The sequence below is a fragment of the Phasianus colchicus genome, chromosome 3, assembly GCF_987193195.1.
Source record: "Phasianus colchicus chromosome 3, bPhaCol1.hap1.1, whole genome shotgun sequence".
NCBI classification, from domain to species: Eukaryota; Metazoa; Chordata; class Aves; order Galliformes; family Phasianidae; genus Phasianus; species Phasianus colchicus.
In genome coordinates, this window is record NC_143438.1 from 69,112,778 (window position 1) to 69,127,210 (window position 14,433).

Sequence of the window (14,433 nt, forward strand, 5' to 3'; positions counted from 1 at the left end):
TTCAACAGTCAGCATGCTATGCCTGTAACTTCTAAAGTACTGGAAGGTTATCTCTTTGGAAACAGCAACAGTTTTGCTCTGGCCTACTTTTAAGTCTCTCGTGTCTGAGATTTTCACCTGTTTCATGGGAAATACTGACAGTGTCTCGGATGTTTGGCTATTAATACATTCTGTTATTTCAACTATGGTTCTGACAAAACTGAAATGATAGACATGAGGCTGGGAAGCACAGGTGTAGAGAGCAATCCACATGAAATTTCTACAGCTTTTAAAGCCAGGATGCATAAAGCAGTGTGAGAGCATGGTGAATTAGATTCTTTGCTTGCAGCCTGCAAAAGCCATCTGTTGCACACAAAATATTCATCATGGGATCATAGGATCTCGTTACTATAAGCATTATTATTATTATTACTGATACTGGTTTCTGTTGTATTTGGATGTTTTTCCTTTCCATATCATCTATAGATGTTGTACTTACTGATGTGTTTTAGTGGTCAGTGCTGGTGATATGTGGATGGTTCAAATAGATGATCTTAGAGGTCATTTCCAACCTTAATATTCTATGATTCTATGAATTTCATTAATTTTATTTTATCAAATTATTATTATTTAGAATTGCATTTGTAATCATTATGTTTTACAATTAAATACTACTTATAATTATGAAGCAACACCATCTTCAGATAGAAGAACTAACATGCCATCAGCTCTAAGCTTTCTGCTGACTTTTTAAAATCAACTGTGATTTTCAGGGAAAGAAAAGATCCCATGGAATCCTTCTGACAGAAACAACAATATTGACACCAGTAATGAAGGATCTGCTTACCCGAAACTTTACAGTGCTGTGATAGAATTTCTTCATTTCCACTTTGTCTGACTACAGCGATGATGGAAAGAGAAAAAAGCAGTCAAGAACCACATGTCAAGAATTATCTTTGCTATTCTGCAGTAAGAATAATCTTCTAACAATAAGGTTTTTAATATTCCCATTAATGATGGTCTGAAAGAATGAATGGAGTAATATCAATTACTCCAATGAAGAAATAGTATTTTCATTAGACTAATTTTTCCTTAAGCTAAATTTTATAAGACATTGGGGTTTATATGTTTTTTATCCAAATCTGAGTTTTTGTCTAATGAAGTATGCTTTATTTGCCTCTTCCCTTTCAAAGTCTTTGTACCAGATGTTGCTTGATCCAATACTTTTCAATTTTGGGGCCAAAAGAACTTTTTGACATCAGTAGTTTCTAGAGAAATGCAAAGAATGATTATAATAGAGCTATACAGAATTAGCTCATTGAAAGCCAACATTAACATACTAGCATTGTAAGCATTATAATAATCAACGTTGCATTCATTAGTAATGATTAGGCATTTGTTTTTAAATTACTGTCCTTTGGAACTGATCTTGATACCTTAATAAGAAGGGCTAATCACAAGAGCAGAGAAATGTATCTATTATTATATTTACTGAATTTATACCAGGAACACTTTAAAAATAGCCTTAAAATCTTAAAGATATTTCCATTCTGACTTTTTACTATCACCATTTTAGGCATTATACTAAAAACCAGGCGATCCAGCAGAAGATGATCTCTTCACTCACTAAAATCTTTGAATTGTACAGCTTCAGCTGTTTTATTTCAGGGAAATTGAAGGTTAGCTTCCTCCATTACAATTTAAACCTTGTTCATAAAACTTGAGTTTTTTAGGATTTCAGCAAGATTACCAGTTTACCGAATGGCTAGGCATGGAAAAATACGTTGCACTGCATTCAATATCTATCTGCACTTTATTTATGTAGCTCTATCTGAGGTTCCTCTGTAAATGTATTAGCAATTTCTTTTATGCACAATATATAGAGTTCTACATAAAAGCAGTGAACTAAATCTAATTCCAAATTGATTTTGAATATATATAATTTTGAATTTTTTGTTTATTGGGCATAATAGTCTCACACTGAAATTCTAAACTCATTTGTTCTGTGATTTGGTTTTCTTCTATAAGATGTTAAAGAATAGAAAGTAGGAAAGATATTTAAGAAAAGCTAATGCTCTATATGCCCTATTTATATGTTAAAGGTAAGCCTTTACCATTTTTCAGGCATGTGCTTATGGTTTTATTTTGCGTTATTCTGTAAAAAGATAACATAAAACAAAAGGCAGAGTTGTTTATAAATATGTATATTCCCCCCTATAAAGATTTCAAATAAATAATTGTTTAAATATCCTGAGATTGCTTTTGTAAAATCTTGCAATCTCACAATCAGTAAGAAAACATTTACATCCTGTCCAGCTCTAGCAGAACATGTGATGTCTTCATCTGTGATTCCTGAACAATGTGAATGAAAAGTTGAATGTTTCACATAAAACATGTCATATGCACATATGAGCATCTAATCCTAAAATCACTCATTCCAATAAAGGTGCACCTATTTACTCCTGGTAAGAAAGCACCTTATGCTTATTTTGCCTGTTGCATCTGTTATTCTCTAGTCTGTTCTACTATTTTTAAGAACTTTGATATGTAAAATTCCAATGCTTGTCTAGAATGCAGCCCAAAAGATATGCTTTCTTCTTCCAAAACTGAATAATAAAAGGTCAGAGAAGATGAATATAGGTATACTTTGCTAACCAAAAAAGTTGTGTAGATTTGACATATTAGTAAAAATCTTAGCAGATTTCTATAATGTACTTCAATGCATAGTCACTACCCGTGGAAATCCCACTTCCAATACTTACTATTATATCTCCACCTCTTAAAAATTGCACTCGGGGCTGGAAAACCAGCAGGTCACACAGGTAGCAGATATCACAGATGATGTCTACAGCAAACCAGTATATTGTATTACTTGGAGTTTGATATGGAAACACACAGCGAAGGGGGATAAACCAACAATTCCAATTATAGGCCACTGTCACAAGCATGAGCCATGCTACGTAACGGCGATCTGGAAGACAGAACATTGCATTTACAGACATGAAATCAGAGTATTTTCTTAGTCCTTTAGACATAGTTACATTAATGCAGTATTTGGGAACTTTCCTGCAGAGAGAGCTACTTATAATTATCCCTTTTTTAATTAGCACAGGCTGATAAAGTGACACAGCTTGAAACTAAGAATTACATTAGGAATTGCAAAAGGGTAAAAAGAAGAGTTTTTCAGAGCATTTAAAATTTAATACATCTGAAAAATCTGAGAATGTTTTGTTGGTACATGCTATAACATGTACAACATGTATAACAAGAATTAAGTGGCCATAATGTATGGGACAGAATCTAGATCAAGTGACACTGAATATTGACTGTAGTTGTTTTATACACCAACTTTGTGGCAAAAGAGAAATTGCTCTGTCTTTCCATATCTTTACTACTCTCATCAGTTTTCATTCTTTTCCCTATTTGGAATTAAATTTCTTGAGGGTACCATGTATGTGTGCCTCTGAATTGCAAAATGTAGATCTTAGTTTGGCTTGAAAGTACAATGTAAAACTGAATCACTTCAGCATGGTTTTACCCCATTTTAAAGCACAGCTTTTAATTTACCTGTGTATGAATCTATGCTGTCTGGTAGCTTTAGATAGGCCATGTACTTTTTCAGTGGAGGTTTTTTGAATTTACAGCACAGCATATCACAGTAGTGATCCTCTTCTGGCTTTGCTTCTGCTTCCTCTTTCTTTTCTTCTTTCTTTTCTTCTTTCTTTTCTTCTTTTGGTGGGGGTGGAGGCTTCTTCTTTGATGGTGCTAGTGACATAGAATGCCACAAAATGTGAGATTTTAACAGTGGCTTAATTTACAATATCCTATTTTAACAAATACAAGAACCTCATCGTATTAAAAGACTCTTCTAAACACACTTGGCAGTGATTAAAGTTACATTTTATTGTAATATTGAGTGCATTAGAAAGCATATTGGAGAATAAAATAACATTTGATATAATCACGCACATCTACTATCACTAATAGTGATAGTCATACTAGTAATAAAATCACTGGTAATAATACTATCACCCAACTTCATGTTGAGTGCAGTATATATGTTACTGCAGTTCCTTAGGCTGTGCCCAGAACAAGTGCCATAAAAGACTGAAGTAATTCGTAATTCAGCTTTCATTAATTCACCTGTGCATTTCTTGTTATATGATTGTTGCGTATAATGTGTACAATTAGGATGGAGATAAGAAAAGATATCACTGCCATAGGCAGAGCTCTCCCCTTGCGTGAGATCTGAAATGCACGACACAGCAGGTGAAACGAATGGGAAGCCTATGATTTTGTATATTTCTAAGGTGAGAAAGCCTAGTGTCATTCCTTTGAGTTCCATTCTTCCATGTTATGCTGGATAATTTTGCCCACATATTTTTCCAGTTGATTCTGGTTGCTTTACTTCTGAGTAGGCTACATAATCTTAGAAGCAAATTTAAGAAGTGGATCGATAGTGATTGGAAAGAAATAATTGTGAGTTCTATGAGAGGAACAAAAGAGATAAATGAGCAAAGAGTAATTAAAAAAAAAAAAAACTGGAGTTTTTCTATTCATTGATACAGTTCATTATACTTCTGACACTATTTTTTCTAGCTTATTAAGAACTAGATAAACAATAAACATCTCAAAATGGCAGAACATCAAATCGCCACATTTGAATCTTTGTGAAAAAGAAATAAAGTAAAACAAACTTTCCTCTAAAGAGGAAGAGCATTATATTTGCTTGATGTTTCATATTTTATCTAAAGTCAATGTTGAATGAATTTCAGATGAGTTTGTTCTGTTTGAAATGCGTGACTGGAGTCCTCAGTGTATCTGGAAGATTGCTGTCTTGGATAAAATATTGTATACTTTCACACAACAGATCTAATCTCAAACTGACCTGTATCTACTAGTAGGTAGATATGTTTCCTCATAAATTTTAGATTCATCATAATGAATAAAGATATCTGGGATCTATTTTAAAACATATAAAACTGCTTGACAGAGCCAATTCTAGACATTGTCAAAAATTTTCCCTCAAATTCTGCAGTGATGGGGTTAAAAAGGAACTTTTACCATGGGACCTGGCTTACTGCAAATACTTACAGATAACTTGACTTCACTGGGCACAAACTGACCTATTTCAATGAGTAAATACAATGTGGTAAGGTAAACACTGAAAAATTTTATCACAGCATTTTCTGTTCCAGCAAAAGAATTTTCTTTATACTCATCAGATGCACAACTATTTCGTGTATTCTAGAGTCACTTACAAGCTGTAGGACTGCCTTCAGGGGAGGACAACACGGGGTCTTTTAGCTTTTCCTTATAGGCTGTGGTCCTTTCCCGCATTTTTCTGACAATCTCCTGAAGCTGGGCATCAGCATATTCATTTGTTTGGAATCCTTGGGACGTTGTGTTCTGTGTTCTATTTGAAACAGAAAGAGAAAAGTTCTATGTGGTGGAAAGGTATGGAAGAAATTGTGCTAATTCTACCGTACAAGCAGTAGTCAAACATTAAGACTGGATCTTTATTGAACACAGTGGTTATTCATATCATTTAATTCACTATTAGGTGATCACATAAGTTAACTTATGTTGCTTTCTGTTTATGTCCATTGACACTGCTGGATACTTGCAGCAGTCTACAAGATAATGCAAGCAGAGAAGGTGAGGATACTCTATACTCTGTACAGCCTACTAAACACATGAATTCCCACCATTATTTTTCACTAAATTCTTATTTGGCTTCCTAAGGCATAGAGCTTATCCTATGTATTGTCTAAGATACAAAGCATGTTTCCATCTGTAAAATAAAATGTGATCATTACTATGCTACATCCAGAAGATGACAGGACATAATTGAGTCACAGACTCTGATGCAGTGGTGCAGGTGGAGAGAATATGCCAAGTTCATTTTTTTAATCTAGGCTTTTTTATGACTTTTAGCTAAATGTAGGTAAAAAATATCTCTTTTTAGCAACTGAAAACAAAATAATGATCTTGCTAAAAGTTCCTCTGCCATTAAGAGGTCACTTACTCTGTGTTTACTCAGATGTGGAGTGACACTAAGATAACATTCCAGCATCTATCATTTCATCAGGCTTGGAGACCTTTAATTTTTAAGCACTTGCACTCACAAATTCTGCAGTGACACAATGATTTTAAACAGATCTATACACACCAAACAGCTGATTAGAAAATCTAGCTGAGAGTATTTTTTGTTTGATTCCTTTTGAGGGAGCTGGGATTGTTCAGTCTGGAGAAAAGGAGGCTCAGGGGTGACCTTATTGCTCTTATTATAAGAACTTGAAGAGAGGTTATGATGTAGTGGGGATCCACTTCTTCTCTCATATAACTAGAAATAGGACTAAAGGGAATGGCCTCAAGTTGTGCTAGGGGAGATTCTGGTTGGATGTTAGGAAATATTTCTTCTCTGAGAGAGTGGTCAGACACTGGAATGGGCTGCTGGTGGAAGTGGTGGAGTCACCAATCCTGGAGGTGTTCAAGAAACCTTTAAATGTCGTGCTGAGGGACATGGTTTGGTGGGAATTATTGGTGACAGGTGGACAGTTGGACTTGATGATCTTGTAGTGATTTCCAATCTTGGCGATTCTATGATTCTATGATTTTGTTCTGTATCCTAGACACAACATTTTTCAGCTGGCGTTCCACAGCAGTGTCAGAGACAGCTGGAGACAGATGTGGTTGGTGCAGTGCACCTGGTGGTCTACTCCCACACTGGTTGCAGCTGCTTCATCTGTACTGAAATCCTGCCAGCTATGCTCAATATGGTGAATACAACAGACTACTGTCTTTTCTTTCTTAACAGTTTTCCAGCTCAGTATCAAATACCATGGGGATGAGAATGCTACAGTAAGAGAAGCAGCTGATGAAGAGTGAAGCAGACATGAAATTTCCCATTTTTGAAGACCTTTCCAAAGAAAAATAGAGGGAAAGTGGCATGACAATATCTTGGAGAATGAAGAAGTGAAAAATACAGCAGTGATCTTTGAATAAACACCACATCTCCTCAACATTTAAACTTACTTTTATGTTCCTAACAGAAGGAGCTGTAACTAAAAAAGGAGAATGTCAGAGCTTTTTGAGAATCACAGTTTTCTGGAGACACAACACATATCAAGTTGCCCAAAGAATTATAATTTAAGGATGTGAAAATGCTACAGCAATAAAACCACTGGATAAAATGAAGATATGTCATTAAAAGCAGAAAAAGCACAAGTCTGAAGTATGTCCTTATCATTTCTCTAATTTAAGACTTCTGTAGATTCAGTTTCTTAAAACTCCCCAGACAGGAGATTAATCAAACTGTTCTAATACACTTTTTCATCCCATCACGTTTTATTTTATTTCACATATTCCCTTTACCCTGGCCATCTGCAGCATAATGAAATGCTTTCTTATTTTGAGCTAACATGTCACAATTAGTTTTACAGCTTCTATGCAAGGAATTTCAAATAGTTTCTACTCTTCTCTGTTGCTGTATTTGCCCAAGGCATTAGCCATTTTATAAAAAAATACACTTATCAGAAGTGTTGTGACAAAGGCCCCTGCTATCTGCTTTTGAGGGAGAAGTCAAAAAGATATGTGGGATTTCTTCTTGTTTCCCAGCTTCTCCAAGACAAGCTAAAGTCTTCTTTATCATAAACATGGAGCTTTATCTCTGCAGTATAGCCCAAAGGAATCATGTTGTTATTTGGGAATGATTAGAAGATCTAGAAGAATCTGTTTAAAGCTATTTGCCACACAGTTGATAAGAAATTGATTTTCCTTGCCACTTGATTTACATGATTTCTTCCTCTATTACTTTCTAGTAATGAGATGCTTAAATTTTCTGTGGTTAATACAAATGGAAAAGGCTAGAAGTTGAACACTGCTGATTTGAAGGTGTGATTTGTGTGTGTACTTCTTGTGAAGGTACACTTGAAACTACCTTGGCTAAAGAAGCCCTTTCTAACTTCTCTCTCTCTCTCACATTTAGTGGCACATGCCATGAGTAGGTGATGCCAGTGCCACATGGCTACCTGTCACTGCATGTTGTGCTCTGGGTAGAAACTGGGGCCTGGAGCAGTACCTCCAGCCTGCCCTCAGATCAGTTCTCCAGCAGAGTTAAGGTGCTTTCCTCATTTTGTTTGGAGATGTTCCTTTCACTGTGTATGTGCTCTTTAATACGTATGCCTTTTATAGATGTTTTATAAATTCATATATATAAGAACATATCTGCCAGCAGGACAAGGATGAGCAGCCATCAGGAAGAAGAGCGTATTTTCTGGGTATGAGAGCCTTCTAAAGTTGTTCTCTGCTTTGAAGAGACCATATTCAATAAGAGTAATTAGTTCATCACACTGCATTACAGTATTTTCTGATTCCAGTTTGCTATGACTCAGATATTTTGTACCTGTGAGAAGGGCTAGTTTGACTTGATGGTTGGACTAGATGATCTTAGTAATCTTTTCCAACCTTAATGATTCTCTGATTCTCCAATTCTATGACTTATGCTTTTAACCTCCTCTGTGAAGGAAATAATGCCTCATTTGAATATGTCATCAGATTCATTCTCATCTCACAGATGCGATTACAGACTGTATTGATTTCGCACTGGGCTCTTTCTGGCTTTATTCTGTACATGAAAGTTTTCAGAGGGTGAATAGGCTTGTGATATCGACCAGTTGCTTCTTTCCCTCTGCCTGTATTACATAGTTGAATATTTTGTGCTATGCAGGAGCAGATTTGCAGATTCAGAGGCAAATCTCCTTCCTTACTGGCACACTGCCTAGCTGGGCAGAAAAACACTTCTTTGCTTTTCTGTGCTGAGCTGTGCTGAATGCAAGGGTTTGCCTCTAAGTTGATGCATTATTCTTTAAGCAAATTTATCTATGACCTTTATGCAGTATTTTACATTTACTAGACCTATACTTACAAAAGTATGTATCCCTTTACAGAGTGGAAGTACCTTCCAGAAGTAGTAACTTCACATGGCCCAAGAAATGGAAATTTAGGACTAGAGGGAATGGTTTCAAGCTGCGCCAGGGAAGATTCAGGCTGGATATTAGGAAATACTACTTCTCTGAAAGGGTGGTCAGGCACTGGAATGGGCTGCCCAGGGAGGTGGTGGAGTCCCCTTCCCTGGAGGTGTTCAAGGAACGTTTGGATGTTGTGTTGAGGGATATGGTTTAGTGAGAACCATAGGTGATAGGTGGATGGTTGGAATGGATGATCTTATAGGTCTTTTCCAACCTTAGTGATTCTGTGATTCTGTGATTCTGTATCTCATGTATTAGGCATGTGACTTCGTTATTACCTCAAACACGTTTTGTTTAGCAATAGCAACATATCTAACGATAGAATTATAGTAGAAATGTATTTTTGAGACATGGAAATATATATAATGTTAGAATGATAACAATAATGATTTTTTAAAAGTATTTTTATCTTGTAGGTTTTACCTTGATGTAATTCTCCCCAAGTGAAGAAAAAATATTTAGGCACCTATAGTACAGCAGAAGAAAAAGGCCTTGAGAGAACAGGTTATGGAAATGCAGCACAGAGTGTGCTAATGTATGTAACATCTTTTAAGTACTGCAGCTTTGAATCTCTCTGTGTTAAGAGTTCAAACAATACAGGAATCAAAATACAATGGGTGATTTTAGAATAAAGCAATTTTAACCTTTACTAGTTTGCAATCTTGAGTTTAATTCTTTTCTGCTTTTTGGCCATGAATACCAACTACTGAGTTCAACTTCCTCTTTTATCTACCATGTCACCCCATAGTGTATGAAATACTATGATAATGTATTTCATAAATGCATGCACTCTGAAAAGAACCAACATATTTCTTTCTGCTGAATTCAGTTACAATCCTTCTCTTTACATCACTTAAGAAACTTTCTCCTGTCTATCTGGGAATACAGTTCTTGTTCTTGCAAGAGATTCTGTTTTTACTGAGCACTGACAAAACTTAAACCTGTGTCTTAAATAAATAATTTCTTGTCTTGAATAAATTATGTAGAACCTCTATTTCAAATAACCAGTTTTCAGAAGAGACAATGCAAAGCTGCACACATGTCCACAAACCACAATAGTATAGCTGAGAAAGATTTCAGCGTGACAGAAAAATGTAAATCTGGTCATCATGAAAGGTATTGATTCAAAGTCATCTTCAACATGCAATATCAAGTCCACTGTGGGTAGAGTTATAGAGACCAGAATCCTACCCATATCTACTCTCATTTCCAACTTCAGTTGACTTAGGAAACCTCATGGTTTTCTCCCACTTTGACGTTAGCTATTCTGCTTAAGTTTTCTTCATAGTCAGTAGAAAGCTTCTCTGAAGAGATATTCATAATAACTAAGATGCTTCTTCTCTTAGGTGTTTATGAAAGGAGTCTATCCTCCTTTGCCTTCGCAGGTATTCTATGGGCATTTAGGAATGACCTTTTGTATTTTTTTCAATAATTTTTTTAGTACAAAATATAGTAGTCTGCTAATGATGATTAACAGGAAATTGAATTGGGAAGATTACAAAGTAGGATTAATTTCTACATCGGAAAATTAAGCTATTTAGACTGAATAATAGAAATAAGAGCAAATCTAATGTTACATAATGAAGACATTTATTTAAGAACAAACTGCATTGTAAGAATTTATTTTGTGAATGGTAGTATTCTCAATTGCAGATGGCAGAAGATAAATATCCAATAGTTTCATTCCACAGCAGGGTGCCTATGAACCATACTGCATTTTGCTTATGAAAAGCAATGATGAAAATGCAGCCGTAGAATGCATCTAATATTTTGTTTGTGGGGGAAGCATTAATATAGGTATATAAACAAATTGTGAGAGTTATTCTGACCATCTATACTCTAAAAATGGATTCATATAGGAAATGATAGTGTCTTAGAATGATTGAGGGCCCTGACAACCTGTCTTATAAAAGGACAACAAAAGAGGTTGAGAGGCAGTCAGATCTTTATTTTTATTTTAAATTTTGGTAGATAAACAGTCAGGGACAAGACATATTTGAACTGAGCAGTATTGTAACAAGAAGAAATGTGGAGAGAAACAGCATGAATTAATATGAATGTTTCAAAGTCTTTAAAGGCTTTGACAGCATTTCAATCTAGACAGCCTTCTAATATTCTAGAATGTAAGGAAATTATCTCAAGTTGCACCAGGGGAGATTTAGATTGGATATTAAGAAGAATTTCTTTGTGAAAGTGTAATTAGGAAACAGAACGAGCTGCCCAGGGAAGTGGTAGAGTTTCAATTCTTGAGGGTATTTAAGAGATGTGTGGATGTGGCACTTAATGAATGGTTTAGTGGTGGACTTGGTATTAGGTGATAGCTGGATTTTATTTTATAGATCTTTTGCAACTGAAATGATTCCATGATTCTATGAGTGAGTAGCGGCTGAAATAATTGTGATATACTGCAAGATTTTATCAGCTAAGGTCATTAAAGGTGTCTTAGACAATGATTCCAAAGAGTGTAATAAAATGGATACCCAGGAAATCTTTGGAAAATTTCAAATGCATAGGGACAGGGAAGGTGAATAAATTAGTGAATTTGCATAGGTGCCACTAGGTCAGCTACTATAAAAAATCTAAACAGCTCAAATGTTAATAATGTGAAGTGAGCTTCTAACATATGCATAGTATTTTATGGACTTGAAATAAACTGTTGACACTTTCAATCCCATGGAATTTCAAGAAGTTAGTGATTTAATTTTAATTTTCCACATCAGTCTTAAAATTTGTATCTTCCCATTCCTCATAATTTCTTTTTTTTAAGAGAAAAAGTGGCTGAGTGACACCCAACTTCAGTAATCCAAGAGATCAAGTCTTTTCCTGTTTGCTGCATGTTCTTTAATACTTTAAAACTGTTAAATTTTCTTTGCGCTAAGAAAGGAAAAAATAAATTTTTATTCTTGTTTTATTTTAGGGCTGTGCTTGCTTCACAATACAATTTGAATTAAAGTTGATGTTGCTTTTCCTCTACAATTTTCTTGTATGTTTGATTAATTTACAGATAACAATGCAATACTTGGGTGACTACTTTTGATTATATATACACTCAAGAGTAGGGCATATGCATTAATAAGCTTTAAGTGAACACATGTAAATTTTAAACTACTCATTGGAATTGATGACTTTCCTTTGTTCACAGTGTGTAAAGAAATTATGCCTGTGTTGGCCCTAAGCAAGTGTTTTCAAACAAAATATAAAGATAATTCATTTTGCATATCTCATGTTTTATTCTTATAGCATAATGTACAAAGAAGAAACAACACTCAAGGAAGCCACTGTCTTTCTGAGTTATCTACTGACATTGGGCTCCAAACAAACTTCCTCATGCAGCGCCAATAAAAATCTAATCACTTAGGCTGCATGCCATTCCTCCCATTTAGTTCAAAGGTTTGTCATATAGCTTCTTTGACAATCCTCTTAGTTATTCAATCACAACAGGCTGTGAATCCTCTAATCTTCTTTAAGGTACTCTCTAGGGAGAAAGCTGCCTCAATGCCGAACACATGACATTCTATCTGAGGTACCAGACTAAAACTTGAATAAGATTTTATTTTAATTAGCAATTTTACAGTATGATATGTGCAAAGCAAAGTAGGATATGTGTTGAAAGTACCAATTAACTTTTAACAATCACCTTTCTTTAATGTCAGTAGTGATATAAAGTTGCTTAATTGTGTTGGATATTTACCATGATTTAAAAAATAGAGGCAGAATCATATCTGTCACTAATCATTCTAGAACAAAAACATAACATTATAGAAAAGCACCATATGGGAATAAACAAGCCTGTTGTGCCACTGGGGCATTCTTATTTGTAAGTGATTAATTCTCTGTTTGAGGTATCTGTCTCTTACCGGAATGTTTAAAGATATTTTTTAGCACATACACATAAGTGTTGTATAGAGTTTATGAGCACAGCACAAATCCTTCTTTAAACTTTCTGCTCTTTAATTTGTAATTACTATAGGGGAATAAAAAGCTAAAACATTGCAATATTTCAAAGTGTGAATTTAAAAAAAGGTTGCAATAAAATTTCCCAAATGAAAAGCTTTATTTTCAATTGACACTTTGATTTCCCACCTGAATTCATTCAAATCTTAGAATATATGTTTAATTTCATATTACATATATATATATTATATATATATATATATATAATATTATATATTTAATATATTTTTTTATATTTAATATATTTAATTTAATATATTTAATTTAATATATATTTGCCCCATTCAAGGCCAGATTGGATGGGGCCCTGGGCAGCCTGGTCTAGTATTAAATGGAGAGGTTGGTGGCCCTGGCAGGGGGCGTTGGAGCTTGATGATCCTTGAGGTCCCTTTCAACCCAGGCCATTCTGTGGTTCTGTGAATATATAATCACACAGGTGTAGGACTGGAGAGAACTTTGGGACATGCTAAAATCCTATCTCCCACCACTCAAAAAAGGATGAAATATATCTGCACCATTCCAGACCGATGCTTGTTTAAGCTTTTAAAAAATATTTTTAGTGATGGCTATTCCATAATCTTCCCAAAGTATCTATTTCAGTGCTTCACTAAATTCTTCATAAGAATTTTTCTCAACAAAATTTTTTCAACAACTGTGAGTATTGGATAAGAAGTGTAGATCCACCTTTTTATTTTTATTTTTATTTTTTATTTTTTTTAACATCAATATTTTCTTTTTCTATTATTATTATTATTATTAGTTTGCAAGGACAAAAGTAGGGAAAATGAAATAAGTCTGGACTGCCAGACTACTTAGATTTCTCATCAGATCCCCTTGTCTCTATCTGTTCTTCTCTTGTGCTCCACAACTTGGATGACTTCGTGTTAAAGTCTAATATTTGGAAAATAGATCAGGAGAATAAAATATGAGATTTAAGAAAAGAATTTTGATTTTACAAAATGTAAAAGGTGTGTTACATTTATCCGCAATTTTATGTACTGCAGTCTTTAGCTGGAAACAGCTAGAGAAAGTTATTTCTTTTTAGAAAATAAGTTTGCAACTCTATTTAAAATGGGATTTTTCAGAATTGATCAGTGTTGAACTTGTTTTACTTTCTCTCAAGTCAGTTAGAATTTAGAGCCATGATTATAATCTTTTCAGATTCCTAGTATGCTAACAGTAAACTATGATTTTTGGAAACTGGAGAGAGTTGATATCGACCTGTTTCATCAAGGTGCTAAGATTCTGTTCTTGTGAGTCAGCATCATTTCTCTAGGATACATCTGCATGGTGAATTGATGTGTAGCAACTAGTGGATGGCAAGCACTAATAAGCACTCTAATTTTCTTGGTTGAGGTAATTGAGCTAAATGAAGTACATTACTCAGTAAGAACAGGCTACCGGCGGGAGTTCTCTTTATTAACCTGGCTATGCACCACATAGCAAATTGCCTCTTAATCTCTGTTTG

The 14,433-nt window shown here is 34.7% G+C and overlaps 1 protein-coding gene across 1 annotated transcript in view; it reads right to left on the bottom strand.

Moving 5' to 3' along the window:
• Nucleotides 1-14,433, bottom strand: part of CNGB3 (cyclic nucleotide gated channel subunit beta 3) — a 58,994-nt gene that overhangs the window by 25,218 nt on the left and 19,343 nt on the right. The window contains exons 4-7 of the mRNA XM_090137782.1: nt 5,241-5,395; nt 3,547-3,744; nt 2,742-2,950; nt 827-877 (exon numbers count right to left, since the gene is read on the bottom strand). Coding sequence (XP_089993908.1) covers nt 827-877; nt 2,742-2,950; nt 3,547-3,744; nt 5,241-5,395 — 613 coding nt within the window. The remainder of the gene's footprint in view (nt 1-826; nt 878-2,741; nt 2,951-3,546; nt 3,745-5,240; nt 5,396-14,433) is intronic.